The sequence below is a fragment of the Pelecanus crispus genome, chromosome 2 (assembly GCF_030463565.1).
Source record: "Pelecanus crispus isolate bPelCri1 chromosome 2, bPelCri1.pri, whole genome shotgun sequence".
Classification (NCBI taxonomy): Eukaryota; Metazoa; Chordata; class Aves; order Pelecaniformes; family Pelecanidae; genus Pelecanus; species Pelecanus crispus.
This window is the reverse complement of record NC_134644.1, coordinates 24210540-24232825: the sequence shown is the minus strand read 5'-3', so window position 1 is coordinate 24232825 and position 22286 is coordinate 24210540. Positions and strand designations below refer to the sequence as shown.

Below are 22286 nucleotides of genomic sequence, written 5' to 3'. Positions count from 1 at the left end.
AGAATATCTTATCTAGAAGCCTTTTAATCACATTGTAGAACTTACACATTCTATAAATTGTGACAAAGTACTTCTAGAAATGTTATTTTTTCTATTAAGTTTTATAGTATGTTTCTATAAAGGAAACCGTAATTCAAAATGTCAGGTCACTTTGGTACAGTTGTTCTATTCTTTATACATCAGATTTTACCCCATGGCATGAATAACTAAAAAAGGAAGGAAGCAGATGCTGACTTGACATCAAAGGTGGGATTTTCCTTTCACAATAAACATCAAAAGTCCTCCTCTACTAATGGAAGATGTTCGTGTTTGGCACAGAATGTCAGCTGAAATGGTTGCCATGAAACAATAGCAGTAACAAAAACAGATCATGAATGCTCTTTTTTTTTTAACAAGTTATTTTACGTATGCCGTGTACTAAAAGCATTACACAGTAGCACTATCATCAATTATTTTTATTACATCACAGTCCAGTTATTCCCAGTAAGATTGGGACCCCATGGTGTTATGTGCAATATAAACCATGAAGTAAAAGATGAGCTTGGCTCCAATGAGTATTTTACAAATGAAGGATTGTAAGACTAAGGGAAGATTTTTTTAGAGGTGGTAAGTAACCAAAAGATTCGGAGCCAGGAAGTTCCCAGCACATCAATGTAAAATAAGTAGATACCTAGATAACTTTAAAACTCTGGTCCATAGAGCAATATCCAGAGTGCCTAAAATGGTGAAGAGAGAGAGGCAGACTATCATCCACAGTGGCCTAAAATTCTCTAAGCAGAAGGCTAACCCAGAATACAAGATTCACCAGGTGAGACAGAAAGCAAGCAGACAGGAGCTGGAGTCTGTTGTGCAGGGATGATGGCATCTCAGCTGGAAGTGCACAGCACTAGGCTATTTTTCTAGGAAAATTTCTACTTTGTTAAAATAAATGACGATGATTGTATAAAATGTATGAATAGTCGAGGGAGCAGGGACCAGAACCCAGTAGCTAAGATGGCTCATCTTCTGATGTGCTGAGGGAAAGGTGGGAGGAAGGCAGTCATCTAATCTAAATTACGCTGACCTATCTCTAAACGGGTTACGGGCAGGAGAGCTACCTGGAACACCTGCAGCACTTAGTTTGCTTTCCCTCCAAGTCTTGGCACGTCCCACACACGCACCAAAGCCTTCCTCTCCTCACCTTCTTGCTTTTCCCCTTCTCTGTCAATGCTGAGCTCTGTAGGTTAAGGCAAGCTGCTTCAGCAAGTCCTCTGCAAGACGGAATTCTCCCTCAGGCAATTCCAGGGCTTTGGGGGTTTTTTCACTGTCACAGCAGTGGACTATAGCCAGAGAGGAAGGATTCTTCCGCTACCATGCTGTCTCTAATCCTCATTTACTTATTCCCAGTTCCTCTCCAAGTGGGTAATAAGCAAGCAATTGCTGCTTACCATGCTTTATAGCCAGTTTTACCTTCCAGCTCCTACAGTTTAAGTATTTAGACATCAAGCAGTCAAGGGGGAGTCAATTCTTGGGTTATAAGTACCTATGTGATTAGAATTACGCATTTTTGTTGGTGAAGGAGGATATTTCAATTGGCTTTTAAATTGTAGGAGTTTATATTTACAAAATTGGAGTTCTGAGCCAAATTCAGATTGATGTGATCCCTTTCAGAAGGCTGTAAGAGCAAAACAAAAGCAAAAGCCCTTTGATTAAACCATAAGTGCAGTTCGGTTTGCAGTGGTATTTTGAACTGGTTCATTAGATTTATTTCATTACTGCACTAAGATGTTGCAGTTAACGTAAATTATTTATTTATTTCTGTTCCAGCACAGAAAGGTAACCAGTCAGTATGGCTTCCCTTCTGATAAATAAAAAAAATCTTTAAAAAGCACAAGCTGACCACCTGCTGAGACTGTATGCAGTTTCTTTGTATCCTGCTGAGTAATAAAAAGCAGGAGTATGGGAAATGTCAAGAGGTCAAAGTGTAACTATGGGAAGCTTTGATATAGGCCGAATAAAAGACCAGTAAAGAGTATATTCCACTATTTTTATTGGACTGTTTCAGTCTAAATTGAAAGTGTTCTCTTTTTTACTCTTTGCTAGGAATGTAGTCTGTAAGTTGATGGCGAAGCTTGATTTGTTAAGTTTCATTGTGGATTTCTCATTATTAGCAGAGGACAATTAAATGGTAGTTCAAACAAAATCCTCAACTCCCCTGTTCTGCCTACAGTCCTGACGTGGTATAGATAAAACTGCAAGAGTCACCCTGGAACACATGCAGAACTGCTGGAGCAGAAGGTCTACAGAGCTTTTTTCCTAGATGAGCCTAATCTTTGAGCCATGTCTTCAGTCTTATTACAGCAAAGCATCATTCCTATTAATCTTTTCAGCATATAACTTAATCAGCTTTCTCTTACTGATAAGGCCATCATTACCTCCTTTGTCCTTAGCTGCACAAAAAAACCAAGTGGATTTGAAGTGGTCATTTCCTGTTTGCTTTTTTTTTTTTTTTTGTCTCTCTGTTTTACTCTCCCTTTCAGATAAATGTTTCTATCGACTATATGTGCAAACCAGCAAAGACAGACTACGTATCTAATCAGACATGTTTATCAAGTAGAGCTTTTTGTGTTTTGTTTTCTGTGGGATGTTTGGATCTCAGAGAGTCATTAGACTTCTTTTAAGATATAGACTGGGAGACCACACAGGCCTCAACAGCAGTTTGATTATGTTATTGACATAAACTGTGGTCTTAGAGGTACACAGAAAATATGAGACCTGCCAAGTAACCCTATGGTTCACAGGAAGTAACCTGCACAGGAAATAGTTTGGTTCATTGAGAAGTTAAATAGCAAGTTCCCTGAAAGTCTAATGAGTGTCTATTGTAACTTAGATCAATGTTTCTCCACCCTTTCACATTAGTAATGCATTACAGTAGGACTGAATTAATCCTGACTCTGTATATCATAAAAATAGGAATTTTCAAAAGCTATGGTACTATGACAAAATTTGACCTCAGAAACTTGGAAAGATTTGAGTACTGTGAAGCCACTACAGAAACTGTTGAAGCTTTTGTTTGTTTGTTTGTTTGTTTTGGAACTGCAATAACATTTTATCGCCCTGTTACTTTTCTCTTCTCTTGTATCCCTCACTCTTTAAAAGGTCACTAGTCACTGATGGGAAGCAATGATAACCCAGAAAAATTATTTAATGCACTATGTTTAAGCACCTAGTAAGAAATAATCACAAGAAAAGAATATGAAGTAGACACATCTGAGACATTTTGCAACAGGCAAGAGTATGCCACAGCTCTAAATATAATCCTAGCTCATCTTTGTGCAGACTTCCAAGTCTCTGAGCTTCAGGGATCTTTATCTCCTTGCTAGAAAGCTAGTATCAATATTCACTTACGAAAGTCCTGATCTTCTAAAACATTTAACCAGACTTTACATGAGTTCAAAGTTAGCAAGTGTTTTGTTCAACAGTGCCTGAAATCCCCAAGTGTCTTAGGCGTGACCCTGGGAGCTGAGCGGCATTCTCCCTCAGACAAGCACAACGCCTGTCATAACAAGTATGGGCCACAGACACTTTTTGGTCCTCTGGAGGATGAAAATGGATGGCCAACAAGCAGGTGCTGGAATGAGGAGCTGATGATATTGGAAAGCTTTTAAAATTGAGAAGTGAAGCTAGGGATGGTCCACATGGGAGAAGACTTACCTGCTTTTGAGAATGGGAGAATGAACTTTTGACTTTCACCTATCTCTTTCCAGCAGCAGCTAGCACTGTTTATTCACTGTTCTACCTGGATCTGTTTCCTAGGACTTTGGACATTCCCGCTCTGCCACACTGCTTTGCATAAATATTCATGAAGATAAACTCACCCAAACTAGACCTGCAAATACTTGTGCCACTGTCATTGCACAAAGATAAGCTTACATGAACAATTAGAAAAGCAGAGAAGCAGAGAGAAGCATTTTGAGGTATGAAGCACCTGAAAACCTGTGTTTATTAATAAATATCAGACATTACTTCTATGAATGTTCAGTGGAGCTGAATGTATTTGGTAACCTACCCATCATTGTTAACATCAGATACTGCAACAGTGTACCCAAAATAAGACGCCATCTGGAAATAAAAAACAACAGACAGGCTTTCATATCAGACATCAATTTTTAAAAATATTTTACTGATAATCCTCTTTGTTTCTATGGTCATTAATTCTAAAAAATATTTTATAGACTCTTCAAGCTATGTTAATGAAACTATATCCTCTAGAGATATAATATTTCATCACATAGTCGTTTGACATTACCTGCTCACCAGTGAAGTTCTGGATAAATGTCAAGTCTGAAGAATTAATAATTGAGACCTGGTAACAGAAAAATATGGAAAGTTTCAAGCACAGATGGAGATGCTACAGTGTAATACCACTGCAAGCCAATTTGACACACTGAAGGATGGTCCAAGTGGCCAAGAAAACCAACAATTCTTTCGTTTCACCACAGTTTTCCTGTATGATCTTGACCAAATAAAGATTTTATGAGTCTCAGGTCCCCCATGAATCAAATGAGGAAAAGACAATTTTCCTTCCTTACTGGACACTGTGAGCAGCAGCAAATCACAAACTATCAGCTAATCAGTGACTACGTTAGTATGCATGAAAACATGAACTTAAAACATAAAGAAACATATACATACATACATATATATACACATAAACACATACACCCCTTTCCTCTGAAAAATAAGTTCCAGAGACACAAGGAGTTTTCGGTCCACAAAACTAGAGAATGTGTGTAGCTGGGATCTCCTTTTCCCAATCAGGTTAGTTCTGAAACTTTTTTTTTTCCTATGAGGTGAAAGATGTATCCACACACATATACTGTTTTCTCCCATCACTTCTAACTGCCTATCATTGCATCTGGTATTCAGTGTATATACTTAGAGCACTGAAAATAAAGACTGGGTATGAATAATCTCAACTTGGACTTCTCTCCACTGTGGACACAGCATTGCACATGAAATACGCTAACCTCAGGCTAAGCTTAGGTCTGGTAACACTCAGTGCGTATAGGGATATATATAGTCATACTCAAAGCATGCTTGTAATTGGCTATTGAAAACAAACTTCAGAAGGGACTATGTGCTTAATATTCAAAGCCCAAACCAGCAAGGCATATAAACCCAGCCAGGTGAGCCTGAGGGTGAAAGTCAGTGCCGGTTTTCTCTGATCAGAAAGTTTACGATCAGAGAGACAGAAAATATAATGTAGACTTTAATCTTCCAAATGGTCTAACTGCATTCTCACTATGAAAAGGATAAAATATGGGTCCAGTACATACATAGCCAAAGTTCTGTGCTCCCCTTGGGACTCCAGCAACCAACTCTGAAAAGATAAATGATAAACAGGGAACTGGTTATGCTATCTGAGTGGTGCACACAACATGCATCCCACGCCACCTAAATTCTTCCTTGATATATAAAGCTTAGGATTTTGGTTTGTTATGTGTAGCAGAAACACCTGCAAATCATTTCAAGACATTAATTCATAAGATTTTAACATTCATTCAGTGCATCTAGTTGCATGAAATACTATATCTTAACTGTTGAACACACTCATCCATAGAACTCTTTCTGCCTAGCATTACTTAGCATAGAACAGTATAATAAAGCTCTTAGTACAATTCAGCTTGTTACCTGACAGCTGTGGATTGATGGAACCAGCATTAGTTGTGGCATCACACACTAGAGTACAGAAGCTAAACACAACTGTCCTTACAAATACCCCTTTTCTTTCTGGCTGCACGACAGTTTGTCTCATCTGTTATTTCTCTTGATGCCATGAAAGTGTTCAACAAGTTCTGCATGGGCTATCTAAAAGCATTAAAACGAAATTTTTGTGAGTGGCATTGGGGGAATCCATTGAACAAGAACAGGAAACACTGGACCTAGCTGCCTTCTAGGATGTAATTCTGCTCAATGGTGAAATCTTAAGCCACTAGTGGAAAAAATGGAAAAAAAAGAAAAAAAGAGCAAAGTCACAGCCTGCAATCTTACTGTCTAAACCTTCCCTCATTAGGATATCCACATCAGAAGACAGCAGCAGGAACTTAAGATATCAAAGCACCTCAGACACCTGCTTGTATTGACCTAGCATTCCTCTGTTCCTCTCTGGGTTTATATACTCCCCTGTGGTTGAATGTGTTTGGTCACAGGGAGATGGAAGTAGCAATGAAGGACTGAACAGGACACAGGACAGTTCCCAGGTCAGCCAACAATGCAATTCTTTGTGCCAATCATTCACGTGACTTACCGATTCAAGAACCATCCATTATAAAAATTTGAGTATGTATTTAAAAAAAAAAAAAAAAAGGTGGCTGCAGCCTTCCATTATCAGGGACACATCTTTTTTCCTACATTATAGCATTCGGCTCAAATGTGTTTTGTTTTTTTTTTAACCCACAGTGGCACAGGACAGGAAGTTCTGAAGAGAAATGTACACAGAAATGTACTATGTCTCTATGGGCTTTGTGAGTCTGGACCACAAAGCTGTCCACCCCGTCAAGAAAGCTACCTCTTAAGCAACACCTTCTGACAGACTGTCAGTATTACACAAGAACCATAGATCTTAAGGTATGAAACATCAGGGATAACAGATATTTTCAGCTACCTATATGTTTTGAAATCCTGTACAATTTCAGAACAACTGAAAATAGCTAAATCATGGACAAATTTCTAACTATAACTGATTATTTTTATCATACTCTACCAAACAGACAACTGTGACAGGAGCTTTTCTTCTACACTGGATTCAACTTGCCAGAGACACAGAAAAACTAGTGTTCAATTTCTAACATGCCCACAAAACCTACTTTACAACTTAAAAATCAGACAATGTCCAGCTTGTTTTTAGTTCTCCTGCCACAGCACTTTGTGCTATGACTTCAGCACATAAATTAAGTGAGGTTTAAGTCTTGTTGGTATTTAGTTAAAGCCTCAGTGGTGTTCCAGGAACTATTGCTGCTAAACCTAGCCCCTGAGGGACAGATTGCTCTGACTTTGTCCTTAGAGAATTACAGAACTATGTTACTGGGGCTGCCACCTTCCAGGGCAGTTTTCCCTGGCCATGTGAAACTAATAAATATCCTGTGTCACCTTTTGCCAGAGGGAACAACTTGAACCTCAGTGTTTGAGCTGAATTCTAAATTATGTAATGACATTCTGCATATTTAAAAAAATATTTATCCTGTAATTTTGGTCAAAACCTGTTCCTCAGTGCATCTTGCTCTACTTTATCAAATCATGAATGTAGAGTCCTAGAAGGCGGTGTTTTACACATCATGAAATATTTCAGGTGAAGGTTTCACAGTGATCACGTTTTTAAGCAATGCTATTAAGTCTGTGTGAGGTCTGATTCTTGTGGATGACAGTTGCTGTCTAAATGCAAATTATTCTAAATATGTCCTGTATCAAACTTACTTGATCCAAGAACATTTACAAAGTCTCAGGCATGATTCTATGTTCGGACATTTATATTAATGTGCATTCAGCTTTTCCTAATTCAAGGGACTAATTAACACCTCATCTTCCGGCAGAATGTTTTCTCTCCCTCTAAGACCAGGTTTTAATAAAAGGAATTCAATTCTTCTGTTTCTTGCAGTTAAGGCTCCCGGTAGAAGCAAGAGCACAGGGAACATGTTCTTACTGCATTATGCCTGTGCAGGAAAATATAACATATGAAAATGGTCAGCTAATGAACTGCCCCAGGCACCCCATCCTTAAGGCACATGAACTGGAACTAGGGAAACTTTTATAGAGCCAAGAACAAGAGCTAGCATGCCAGTGTAGATACATGTCTTTGTCCAGAAGCAGCTGAATGTTATCTCCTAGCCTGGGCTGTGATGCTTATGTGGCAGTCAGAAGTGTGCTTTCAGCTTACACCGACACTTCCAAGCCACGCTGCATCTGGCCAGCCAGATGCTGAGGTCCCACAGCCTCTATACAAGTGAATAACTTGAGTATGGACCGAAAGACTGTGCAGGACTGCACTGTTGGCTCCACTTGTTGCTACTGGTCTCCAAACTGGCTAAAGTAAGTGGCTCCACCTACCATGCTGTCACAGCTCTAACTGCTGAACAGATGCATGGGTATGATACCATAACAGATTCATACTTTTGGATTACTTAAATTCTGCTCTGTTATGCTATACCTTCTAAGGAAATATTTGCCTCTGAGAATATCAGGTACAGATAGCTTAAGTCTCACTAGTGTTTCAAGTGTATAAAAGGTATGTTCCTGTGTAGAGACCCAAAATGCGGAATTTAATAGGTGCATGGCCATATGGTTTCCATTTAAGTATATAGCTTCTTACCTTGTTCAGAATCCCCAGTAAATTCCCCAGCAGCCACTGAGTATCCTGTTTAAAGATAAATTACAAGCAAAACACTTGATAAACCATTTCTTTCAAAAAACATGCAAGGACAGTCAGATTTGTCTGTTCATCTGATCATTAGAATGCAAATTTTCTAACATTAGTATACTAAAACTCTGTGGAAAAAAGGAAAATTGTTTATCACATTATTATGATTAAATGAACTGTAGGTCTGAATGTATAGTAAATCTATCCCTTTTCTTCAAAAATGAGCTTCTAAATCATTAATACTTAATAATTTATCTGAAAAAACAGCAGGTACTATAGTGGTTTGTCCTAAAAGTTATTGACGCAGTTTAGGTCTTCATTACTATACTGTAATGTGTGAGTATCCTGTTTTAGCTCTATATGGAGGACAGATTTCCGAAGATGCAGTTAAGTACCTCCTGGAGCTTTAGTAAACCTGTGAGATAATTGCTATTGACAGAGTAAAGACTTTTGGATTATACCAGGGACTATAGTTTCAAATCTATGGGCAGAGATGAAAGGATGCATCTTTGCCTTCAAATTCCGCTGCATTTTTTCTGTAATTATGTGAAGAAAAACCTGTCTTACATGTGGAGACATGTGAATATCATGCAAATTCTTAGAGATCAGTACTAATAAAAGGTACATAAAAAGCCTTTTTGCTATTTATTACACAATATCTTCAAACTGACTTTTGTTATTGTTTACTTAAATTGTATCTTTTAAATATCAGTGAGAATAAACTGGGTATTTGTGCAGTACTGTACAAAATACTGCAGAATCGAATTTTATCTATTAAAAATTGAAATAGTCTTTAATTACTTTAAACTCAATGCATCATCTTGGAATGAAAAAAGATATAAATGGGGAAATTTTGTATTTCTGCTTAATTATATAAGATTAAATAATAAGAACCATAATAAGCTATTTAAGATCTCAACCCTCAAACCCTGTCGCTGTGCGTAATTTTAAGAATGTTTCTTCATAATCCCATTGAAGTAACTAGCAAACTACTGATTTGCTGTTGTGCTTAAGGCAAAACATGTTCAAAACCTCCCACAATTGGGACAGTAGTAATTTAGGGCTTGTTTTCACATTTATATAAGCCCCATGCTTTTAGAACATATTGCTAACTTACACAGAGCTTAGCTTACCCATGTAATTGTCATCGTATGAGGGTGGTGCCACTCCTGTTTGTTTCTCTCGTGCCAGTTTCCTCAGAATATCCTTGAAGGAATAATTTGCAATGATATCCGCAATACTTGCAGTGATTACCTGACCTGGATTCAAACAACTTCATAAATGAAAGGGACATAAAGGAGAGCCAGTTTCTACAAAATAGGGCTAGCAGAAAATCAGAACAGAGCTGAAGGGATAATATAGCACAGATGCAAAGAGTAGACATCTTCTCTCAATCTTTCTCCTTTATTACCCTGAAAGCCTCAAGAGTACATATAAATCAATACAACAAGGCATTGAGTCTGTATTGAACCATCACAAACACATCTCCAGACCCATTTCAAGGTGCTGATTCAAACTGAAGTCAAGCATTTTCAGGCTCAGCTACCTTTTGATGCTGTACTGTACAAATGTAGTAGATGAATGGAAGCAATTTCTCAATGGAGAATTCAAAGCTATGAATTCCCTACCATCATAATCAACTAGATCTTCCTCCTTTAATGGAAATGCAAAAACACACATCAATGAGGCTGACAACAGGCAAGTTGGTAGGCAGTCTGGGAATCAGCTAGATCATACATGTCAAAACAGGTTAAAGCAAATATACCCTTTTAACCCTTTACCAAAACCACTTCAGGTTTTATCTACATGAGAAACTACAATGATGCCACAAATGAATTAAAAATATATGCAGCTAGCAATAAAAGGTTGTGTTCAGAAACAAACAGTGACAAAAACTTTGAAAATATTACATTTGCTGTATGAATATTAGCTATTTTAAAAATCGCAGTATTTCTAGGGAAAAAGTCAGCTTATTAATTGACAAATGTGCTAAAATGCCAACATAAAAATAGTTATTTCTATTTGCTTTACTTCTTATACAACCTACATCCTGAATTTTCCCTGACTTATTTTTATGCTCGGTTGTTTGTTAAGCAACTCTTCTGATTTATATTTGTTGAAAATAAGACCAGAGACTGGTTATCTTAAATTGAGAAAACAATGGAAATCTAGAACAACATTTCCCACAATACCTTCTGCTTCACTTCTTAGATCAAGTTAACCAGCCAGATGAACATACCTTGCCAATAAAAACTACCAGGCCCGCCTACTATCAGGTCTCCATTCTACAAAAAGCAGAATTGAATAAAATTAGACAACAAAAGAACACAACAAAATTAAGCATGTGTGCGAAAAAAAATTTAAATGACCAAAAGAATATTAGAATCATGATAAAGGAGAACAGCCCTGTTCAAGGAAAGGATGTAGGTACATGGATGTGCAGGAAAATCCGCGGTTAAATAAAGTTAAGATCACCTTCACTTGAATGAAAGTCATAATTTTTTTAGCACTAACATAGCATTCTAAAAATTGCAGATTATTTGTAACAAAACAAAGCCAGCATAATAGAGGGTCTTCACATTCAATGAAGCAACAGTAATGCTTTATAGAGAAATACACTTTTGTCTACCCTACAGTGAGGTCTTTACTCCTCAGCTATTAATAATGTGAATAACAATGTAGCTGCAGAACACTGAAAACAATGATCAAAGTTATGTGAGGTCCTGGTGCTGTAATAATGGCACAGATAATAACAATAATTACGAAGTTTATTCTTTGGCCCACAATATTGTTTCTGGACCCTCTTGGCATATAAGAGCAACTAGCTATTTCCCTTGAGCACTTTCACCTCCACAAGAGAACGGTCTTACTCAATGACTAGTCTGCCTCCAAAAGCATCCTTATACAAACTATTTTAACTCTTAAAAACTATCTGGTGCCTGCCCATTATTTCCTGAAAGTCAGGACTCTGGAAAGCATTGTAAGTGGGACACACTGAGATACAAGCACGTACAATTTTTCACCTCATCATCTATTAAGATAGACTGAGCAGAGTCAGGTTAGAGTGTTGCAAAGAGACAAACAGGTGCTAATTGCAGTTTTCTTTTATTAATGAAACCAGAAAGTTTGAAGCTTGCAAAGGAGGAAAGAACTTGCAACAACTTCACAAAACTTTCCATATGCAACAGCATGGGGATAAACTCTTGATCACTGAGACAGTGCTTGAACATTGGGGATATAGCAGTATTACATTGGGTCAAAGTATTTCAGAAGCAGAATCTCACCTTGTAAAAGTCTAAGCTGAAACCTGCTTGACAAAAGCCTTGCCCTTCGGGATCTGCATTGCCTGCAATTATGAAGGTAGAATCATTTTATTGATTTCACAGTGTATGTGGAAGACAGCTTACACACCTCTGGAGCTGTAAGGCTGTAAATACAAAACTACCAAAACATATGAAAAGATGTGTATTCTTTTTTAGAAGAGGCAGAGCAAATCAAGACCTTCTACAGGGCCCGGAACATGCAGCCCCCTTGTGAAGATTTTGAAAAATAGGACCAGTTACTTGTGTCTACTTTTTCTGTAAAATGCCTGTTACTTTCTTGGCAAAATAACCCATGAGAACCTCAAAGGTAAGAGCACACTTTGCAGTAGAGGAACAGTTAAAAGGTGTGTTTTGAAATTAGCACATGGGCACACGGCAAGAATGCTAGCTGCAATAGCTGGGTCTCTGTACAAGGGGTATCATGACAAGAAACTACATTCAGACATCTCATGTTACTGGCTAGCACATGCGACTTGAAACAGCTACCCATCTCAGCTAAACCAAACAACATCATAGTTTTGCTGTGAGGGTTTTCCCTGGAATGGATAGGTAAGTCCATCATATTTGCTATCTTACATACATTACCTTTTGAAGAGTAACTGAAAGAACAATTCTCTGATCTGTGAGTGCAGAAACTGCCACAGAGCTAGCCCAGTCCGTGGCATTTTCTGCAGACTTCTAGGTAACTGAACTTGGCTCTAAATATACATGCAGTTTTTCCCTATTCCCCAAGAAGTAAGGCCCAGAGATGGCTATCACATCCTCAGAACAGCACAGAGAAGAGTATGGAATGGCAGTGCTAATGTGCATGGCTTTCTTCCATGCTGGAATTCCTTCATAAATGAGCTATTGTGGACAATATTGGCATGAATGGTGATATAGCCTCGTGTGTTTCTGTGCAGGGTCTGGTCTTCAGATGGTGATCCTGTCCTGAGAGATTTATACTCAGCACAAGCATCAATAATTGGTTTAAAATGCTGTCTGGTTCTTATATAGATCCTTTTGCTACATTTTAAAGCCATTTAAATTGATCCAATTATATCTCATCACTATAACTGCATAAGCTTAATTTACTTAATTTCTCCTCTTTCAATTATACAATAAAGCATCCAATTGCAGGCATATAATTTAATGCCATTTTTTCTTTAAACCCTCATCCAATGCAATAATGTCATATAGTAATCTTCATTCAACCAAGACTGTGTGAAGACTGAAAGGATGAAAACATTGAGTGCAGTATCAATTCCTCCAATACAGGGCTGTTCCTATCAATACTTACTGTTGCGACAAGGTGAATATTCAGCATAGGCACTGAAGTTCTGAATTGCTACATAGCAGGTGCCAACGGGGTCCTTCTCAGGGCTATCTTTAAGGGTTCTCCAATGATATAAGGGAGCACAAGCCTATCAAAACAGAAATGATGTCATGCATACCTTTCACACACTCACACATCTGGCAAATCTATCTAACAAACAGTGTACAAGGATTCTCTCAGGTATTGTATCATTCACACAGCAATGATCATAACACATTGACAGAAGAAAATGCAGGACCACTGCTTCTTATAATTTCATTACAATCTGAAAAGCATAGTCTAATCTTTCACTTATAGCCCTTAGCAGGTGAAATCTGTCAGGGACTACAACTCACATTTAAGCATATGTTACAAATACCCTCTAAGCCTGCTTCACAAGTAGTATGTTTGCTCTATTACTGCTCATTGCACAGGACTTGATCCCATAGTTTAAGATGTAGATCACATACATGTGGCTGAAGACATTCCTACTTCTGTCCTGATGTGTCTTCAGATAATGGCCATTGCAGCAGAACTGCTATGATTCTACTCAGCAGGAGATTTGTCAGGGTGTTGTGTCATACTGTCTATCACAATCATCAGAATGTCTGCCGCCTTATAAACCCGTGGTTCAAATCTTTGGAGAGATGATACAGCTGTAATGCATTCAACAGTCTCTTACTGAACAGGTTTTTGCTAAGTAAGTTTTGGCTAGTGAACTAATATTTAATCTTCTGTGTTACGGTAGTGGTGTTACAACCATGACAGTGTAAGGATAAAAGATATACAAGTTGTATAGAGAGAGACATTATCTTTTCTGAAAGCAATTCAGATAATTGGAAAAATAAAAAAGATAAGCTGTCAGGTATGCAAGTCATTCTTCAGGGGTTCCTGTGCCCTAAAAGTTTTCAGTTGGCTGGGGCAGGGGGAGAAGACAGCTTGATGACATTTTCTTTTTCTCTACTTCCAGTCTACAAAGCTTAAAAGACAAAGGTTTCTAGCTTCACTGTTCAAATTTTTGCCTGAAAAGCGCTGACTATCTCTCTGTTTCAGAAGGCCTGAGAACAGTTAGCAGAAGCAAAACAAAGTTTGGTCAGTACAGACAAAGCACATCAGTTGGTGATGAGGTTTTCTGCTCCCTTGATTAAGATTCAGCAAATGGTGGTAAAGAACTATTTTATTTCAGTTTGTGAACTGTTGTTTAGTAGAGTACACAAAATGAAAAATCTTCAGCTATTTTTAGAACTTTTTAGAATTTTTACATTTACTTAGCTCTGTAACAGAATAGGGTGATGTTTTATTCATTACCTGTTTCATGTCAAAATCCTTCCCTAGGTTAACCACAAGGCATACTATATAAGAGAAAGCATTTCCTTTAGGTATTTCTTCCCTTATGACTACCTCTTATGTAATAATTGGAAGCTTTAAGCAAATCCCAAGACACAAATTACTGCTTTGCAATTGTAAAAACTACTAAAACTAATGCCCAAACTAATTATTCTTATCACAATTATTTCAGTGACATTTCAATGTAGACGTTAGTGTATAAACTGTAAATATAAAATGTCTGTGTATAAGCAGCATCACCACTACTTTACTAAGCAATAAAAGTACTTGCCCCCTGCTGGGGTCCTCTATCAATAAGGTAAAATGTTCAGTGAAACTGGAAAAAAGACATTGCACTTTGACAGCAATCTTGATTTGGAACTTTTTTATCATTACTTTTTTGCAGCTGTTTTACCATGACTGTGACACAGCTTTTCAAAACAATGTAAATGTGACAAAAGAGGTCAATGCTTTCTCTTACTAACCAATCTTCAGCGCAGGTTCTTGGCTTCCATTACATTCTGCATTTAACATTTCAAATAGAGCTTCATAATACAAAACATTTTATAGCATATATACACATTACTGTGTATCTCTAAAATATGTCCATTATCTGTTTAAAAAAATTATCATTCATTTCCATAATAATATGGCATTTTGCTATTTTCACATGGCAGCAGGATCATCTTCACTTGATCAGTTCAACCTGATTTTATAGACTGCTTTCATTTTCTGAGCTATATACATCATCTGTTTTATAATTCATGCATAATCACAGAGTTGTTTCCATAATATACATATAGAGATCTATTAGAGATACATTTGAGAAAAATAAACATTACCTCCAAATGAATACCAAATGCATAAGACTTACCACAACTTTTTCTTTATGAGCTTTGACTGTTGCCCCAAACCATTGATTTGTCTTAAACTCAATAGGTTCCCTGGTGCCATTGACTTTAATTTTCCTGTTGTCTGCCAAAGAAAGAAGCAGTATGTTGACAGCTTATTTTAAAAAGTATTATGCTGTGAATTACAGATACAAGTGAACAGACTAATGGATATATTACATGGCATCCACTGTCATGGTCCTACCAGCTTAATAGGAAATGGATGTTCTAGTATCATTTAAGATTTTTACTGGCAGTGGAAAACAGCTTAAATTCACATGTGAAAATTCAAAATAATTAAACTTCAGAAAAAAATACAAAGGACTGGAAGAAGAAACTCTTTTTTTCCCCCTGGGAGGGAAAAGAAGTTTACCTGGAATTTATGATGAAGAATGAACAAGAGTCTACAAAAACAGGTGAAAAGCCCTAAAGAGTTTTCTCATACGTGGTAGAAATTTTCCATGTAAAAAACATGTTCCATAATTAGTTTTTGTCAAACAAATGACATTTCTTAGCATGCTTATTCAAAGACCAACACTACAACTAGCAAAGGACTTAGTTTTTAACAGAATTACATGTGTACACACTGTCACAAGAGACAGCTCCTTAATGTTGCTTTATATACGCTCTTGCAGATGTCAGCATAAGAGAAGCCATCTGGGCAAAGACTCAGGCCAATTATAATGCATTTCAGGTTTTAATAAAAAGCAGACATCCCTTCCTTTCACCCTCAGTTCTCTGAAGTAAACTGATTTCCCATATGTTCATGAGCTATGCTCTTCCCTTACCAGTCATTCCTAATGAACTTCTCAATTTATACATAAACAGGGCATTACTCCTTCCCCCTTGTATCTGCATTCCCTTATGTTTGTTTCTGGTTCCTATCAGGAGGGATTTCACAAGAATCAAGCCTTTTTATTCACTCTAAGTGAAAATAAAACCATATACTCTCTACTTTGGAATACAGAAAAAAATGTAATGTCAGATTATGTTATTTGGATTTACATACATTTTTAAAAAATGAAGAAAAATGGAGCTGGTACAATTGTCACATTTAAAAAGCCAACGCTTCCTGGGATTTGCCTGACAGGAATAAAAGGGATATCTGAATGCTCTTCTAGGATGTTGGATCACCAGTTACCTCAGCTCATGGTAACCTCATAAACATTACAGATATAAACTGAAAGAAAAATGCACTATATTTGGAGAACAAGGGGACTCTATCTCTGTATTTTTCTAATAAACATGAAGAAAAGTTGAATGAGAATGAATCTGTGAAAGTTTGAAAGTCTCTGAGAAAACGTCTTCCTTCATACAAATATTTGTTTCCGTGCTGCACCAAATACAGGAGCTAGTATGGAAATCCATGCTTAGAGAGATAGGAGAGATAAATTTCAGGAATATTTAGATCTTAAAAATTCAGGAAAAATAATTTAAAATCACACTAAAATTATTAATTTTAAAAATACATTTTATTTACGTTAGATCCAAACTTTAAGAGTGTGGGAGACAGCAACTTTGACATGCGGCATTGTAGGAGCTGCCAGCTTCTACCTCGCTGTTGGCAACACCACTTTTGATTATTTTTTCCAGTGAAGTCAGGCCCTTTCAAACTTTAAAGGTTTCTTTTTTCTTTTTTTAATGCTCCAGGAGATCTGAACATGATCAGTGTCCACAGATGAGGTCTTGACAGAAACAAAGCTTTTGAAGCTTGAAAATCAGCCACGGTCAGCTTACAGCAGCCAATGCTAGCCTGGCTCTGAGGATACTCACGACCTGTATTCTCACTTAAAAAGAGATTACATTTTCAATCAAAACAGCATACTCGTCTACTAGCAAAGTATACTCAAATTTGAGAAGATCTTAGTTTTTAAGAACAGGACAACCGTTTTCAGGATTTATAAAAAGCATAGCTGAATTTACCAGTAGATCTGCAAGAACTGTACACACCCTCCCACCCCGCTTAGTGGCATATGGTGTAGTATGAATCCTTCATCATGTGGCATGGGATTTTCATTATAAAATAATTAGTAAAATATCACACACACTCAAATTAATAAATAGCTTTTTTCCCTAGATGAATCTCTTTTGGCAGAAATTCTCTAATCACCTTTGTTCAGGATCCTTGCTGGAGCGATGGAGTCATATTCCTAGTTTCTGAGGTTGTGCCTTAAAATACAGTTTAGTCTTTTGTACATAACAACCATTCAGTATTTCAGATGGCTGTGAACCAGCTACTGCTTCCCCTATTAACTTTATCAAAATGAAGCTATATACACAATTAACTCGTCTGAATACACATGGACTGTCATGACTGTGCCCTGATTGTATTCCGTTACACAACAAGGTCACTGTAAACGTCCACTTCTGACTTCTGTAAGTCATCCACTTACAACTGAGGGCACAGTTCTCCTAAAGCAAACATCTGAGAAGGTCAGAAGAACCATGGCCTAAAAGTGCTTAATTTTTTTTACCAACTGTAGATAGCCAAGGATGACCAATTTAGTCTAGACTCAGACAAAAGCCATTTGTCAGATAAATCCCAATCCAGTTTTCAAAAACAAACAAACAAACAAATGTTATTTCTGTCTTTGGTACATCCCTCAAAACTGGTTACCTAGAGTGTTTCAAAAAATGTCTGTGGCCTGACAACACCCTTATATGACATGGAAATATCTCTCCTTGTGTTATTTATGGGGATCTGAGTCCCACAGGCTATGTCTATACTGTACCTTACCCACAGGCTAAGCTATATTTCTGTAAGCAGCAAAAACTTGGCTTGAATTCAGGCTGCATTCAAATGTCATCTTCTCTTCTGGAGGAGAATGCCTGGCCCCTTTTAGGAAGGAGTCCAGGCTATCCTGTATCACGATACGTGACGCTAGTGCAAGGACAGCTAGAATACAAGGCAGCAGCTGGGCTGGGCACACAACGCCTGAGCATGTCCACAGAGCGGTCCAGGGAGTGCCTGACTACCAGCTGGATTGCTTCAGAGCCAGCCCAGGAGCTGTTCCAGATGCTCAACAGTCTGGATAACTCGCACATTTGGCTTGAAACTCAGCCCTGGAGTCACTCTTAATTGCACTGCCTAAGACTGTATTGCAGACTAAGGCCCAGACAACCAGGAGTATGCAAAGAGCAGAGAGATGTATAAGGATAAATTTAGGTGCACGGACATCCTTAAACTGCATTTCAGCAACCCAAAGGCATCTCATTTTCTACTGCAGGAGCCAAGACTCCTATACATTGGTACTGCCCCACAATCCAGCTTCAGAAGCAGCTCTGGAGATGGTGAAACATGATTCTCAAAATCAGTGTTCCTTCACCCAGTCCTTTAGACATGAGGTACCTAGGGGCTACCAAATGGAAAAAGGCCCCTTAAATTGCCAAAGCAGTAGCTGGACAAGTAGAAAAGTTTGAATTAGGACAGTAAAAAGCAGACATATGTAAGAACAACAGTGCAGAGATTCATTTTTAGGAATTAAAGCGTGAACCTGGAGCAAGCGTTAATGCAAATGCACCATTTGCACACAGCAGACTAAATTTGGCACTTTCTACGGGGATTGGTCGCCTCTCAGTCACTGAGTCAGCACATTATAAACTGTTTAACAGGCATAAATCAAACATTAATCTTACAAATATTTCTTTGTTGTAGTAATCAGGATCTGCATAAGAAACAGATGTATTTGTAAACATGATAGTGGCTCATTGTGATTCATTCAGCCCTTGAAAACTAGAAGTAAAAAATGCAACATCTATTTTAATTTGAAAATACTCAAATGAACAAAAGCAAATCAAAATATTTTAATCAAACTTAACACAGGAACAAAATGCTTCTAATCAAAGCAACAAATCCGGCTACATAATACACCTGTAATTCTCTCAGGTAAGTTCTCACCCTTCAGGAAGTTGGAAAAGTATTACCTTTACTTGCTCTGCATGTGTTCGCCTGTATGTACTGGACAAACACAGATGGCCATTAACCAGGCATCTGCAGCAGGCTGTTACACTCTGCCCTCTAATCTGTACCTACTCAGACTACATCCAGAATGGCAAATCTTTTTCAAATAGCTGTTTTGATCTATGTGTGTGTATGTATCTATGCATATCCATACATATAAATAAATATAGATAATATGAAATGTAATATATATATTTCATATATGTATACATAATTATATATACACAGAGTAGAAGTGAATAATCACCTCAACCTATCCATATTTATATAAAATGGGAATATGAACATATAAAAACAACAAACATTCATATTTCTATAAATATATACAGGTCAAGGAAAGTGAATACCCCCCTCACGTGGAGACATGCAGCAAAAGGAAAAGAAGCAACAGACACAAGTTGCAGCAAGGGAATTTCTGATTAGATATAAAGAAAATACTCTTCACAGTGAGGGCGACTAAGCACTGGAACAGATTCCCCACAAAGGCTATGGCATCTCCATCCTTGCGTAGTTTCAGAACTTGGCTACACAAGGCTCTGAGCAACCTAATTTAACTTTGAAATCAGCCCTGCTGCATCATCCTGGCTTACAAGGGGGAAGAGAGAGAGGGAAGGGTTCATACTGGTGTACATGGTCTAGAAGTGAGGGAAGAGAGGGGATCTTCTCAACCCTGTCACCATGTCAGAGTGGTATCTTTTTGGTATCACTACCATAAAAGATTCCAGTGATACCACCCATTACTAGGCAAAGGTAAGTCAGTAACATTCACAGGGCCATTGATATTAGAACTTCAACAGAGAGACAGAACACAAATGCAAAGCTAAAGACTATGATCCAGGGAACAAAGCCAAGCAATTGCTTTCAACATTAATGCTGGGGGAAAAAAGACTCCATAGTGTTTAGAGACAGTAAGGATATGCAAAACCCTTGCACGATGAGAAGAGTTCCTTCTATTTTTAGATTTATCTGATTCTGCAAACATCTACTTAATTTCTGGTTCTTGTTGTGCCTTAGATGCTATTCATATGAGCTATTTTAATTTAATAGATCATATCTAGAGAGTTTTATATGGACTTTCATTCCATGAATCAAGAAAAAAATGAATCATCAAACCCAACAGGATTTTTTCCCTAAGTACAATCTGATCAAAACCAAATTAAAACCTCAGGGCTTGAACTAACATAGCTAAGGGTATTTTTTCCCTTCTTTAGATAAGGCTGAGACTTATAAAAGAAACTTACGAGGGTCTCTTATAAATCAGAATGCTACAAGTGAACCATGAGGCTCCAGATAAGGTCCTACTGGCATAGTGGACTGAAATGTGTCAACATTTAAAAGTACAACAAAGTTCTCCCTCAGCACTTTCTCTTGAGATGCAAATTCTGTTTTATAACAGGATTCTAAGTTTTCCCTAGAATCTTACCATCTTTACAGCTAATGATTTTTTCATGTAACTAAACCTCTAGAGCCCCACAATACATCCTTTCCTTATACAGTACCTGGGTTCTGTTACAATCAGCTCAACTGCTGGCCAGATTAGCTCATGTTTTTTATCAACTGCACCCTTGGCCAGAACTGATCTACATCCCCGCCCCGTTTCTCTTCAGAGGCTGTTCAAATTTTCTCCAGCTAGTTTGGAAAAATATAACCCATTTTACTAAAACTGGTAAAGTTAACTGATAGCAAAGACACGCAAGTGAGTTCTGGAAACACAGGGGAAGTGGTATCTAAAATTCTGCCTTTTGGAGCTAATTTAAAACATAAGAACTTGTTGCAGTCTGTTAAGTATTACAATTAAAAGTGACCATTATAATGAGTTTCTGAAATATGAACTATTAGCTCTTTACCAGATTTCAAATGTAACAGTGCACTTCAGGGGGCATTTAAGTTTGCTTCTGGCTGCAAGATGCTTTGAGTGGTTCAGAAGTTCCCCAGTTAATCAAGCGGGGAGAAAGTTTTCTTCATATTGCTCTCCTGCTACCTCTCCTGGCAGCTAAATGGAAGAGCACCCAGCTCAAACACAAGGACTTGGTAATTCTACCTCAATGCTAAAGCAGAAATAGTCATTATGAAACGAGTCTTACAATGAAGAAACTGAAAAGGAGAAGTTAGCTTTGTGTAGGTAAGAGAGGAGAGACAGATCACAGCTCTTTAATGTAATGCCAATGCTTGTTCCCCTGTCCGCTCATTGAGTTTCAAAGGGATTTTTTAAAAAAAAAAGTTCAGGGGTTAGACTAGATGATCTTTAAAGGTCCCTTTCAGCCCAAACCATTCTATGATTCTATGAAAGAGTATCACAGCCTTACACTGCAATGCAACAGGACAACTTTACAGAGCAGGGAAACAAGGGAGAAGAATCTCTGCCCTTCAGTCCATATCTCCTGGAGTAAGGGGATACTAAAAGCTCTTGTATTATACTTTATCTCAGTTCCCTGCTGCAGTGAAGCAGGTTAAAGCACCAGTTGTGCTCTCAGGGGCAGCACTTTCAGCTTCTTCCCAGAGTCTTGGCCCCGGTGCACAGATTTAGGGAGCTTTAAAGAACTGCAAACATGGGTCTGCAGAGTCAGTGCTGTATCAACAGCAGGAAACACGCAGAGTTCCTGCTAAAACCCCTTCTTGGCTGGAGGCCATATCACTGGCCAACCCATATGGGAATGTCCAGTTACATGACTTGCTTATGGATGGGTCGGCTCAAATCCTACAGCATGTCAAAATTTCATCCTCCTTCCCTCCTCTGCCCCCCTGTCCCTTGTCAGGAACAATATTTCATCAGTAGGGTTAATTATCAATGTTAGTTTGCAAGTAAAGCACCTTATTCTTTGGAAATCTCTGGATTAGCTACTATGAGGAACACAGATAGGTGATCTGAGAAAACAGAGACAATCCAGGAGACTTGCCTGTAGAATTTCAGTTAGGTGGTATGACCTTTAGGAATGGGGTGCAGATACTCCTGCACCTCTGTTATCTCTAACTGAGCCACCTTCTCAGCAGAGTAGTTTAGCCCACACACATTTCCACATTAACACAAGTTATGCAGCTGCTCATAGCACTTAGACCAGCCTGGGCATCCTGACATTTGCACAGTGCCACAGAGATG

General features: G+C 38.0%; 1 protein-coding gene across 1 annotated transcript in view; it reads right to left on the bottom strand.

The window, feature by feature from the left end:
• ITGA8 (integrin subunit alpha 8) overlaps positions 1–22286 on the bottom strand; it is a 117562-nt gene that overhangs the window by 89750 nt on the left and 5526 nt on the right. The window contains exons 4-12 of the mRNA XM_075705173.1: positions 15213–15313; positions 12998–13121; positions 11680–11741; positions 10635–10680; positions 9529–9654; positions 8348–8392; positions 5319–5362; positions 4289–4345; positions 4049–4101 (exon numbers count right to left, since the gene is read on the bottom strand). Coding sequence (XP_075561288.1) covers positions 4049–4101; positions 4289–4345; positions 5319–5362; positions 8348–8392; positions 9529–9654; positions 10635–10680; positions 11680–11741; positions 12998–13121; positions 15213–15313 — 658 coding nt within the window. The remainder of the gene's footprint in view (positions 1–4048; positions 4102–4288; positions 4346–5318; positions 5363–8347; positions 8393–9528; positions 9655–10634; positions 10681–11679; positions 11742–12997; positions 13122–15212; positions 15314–22286) is intronic.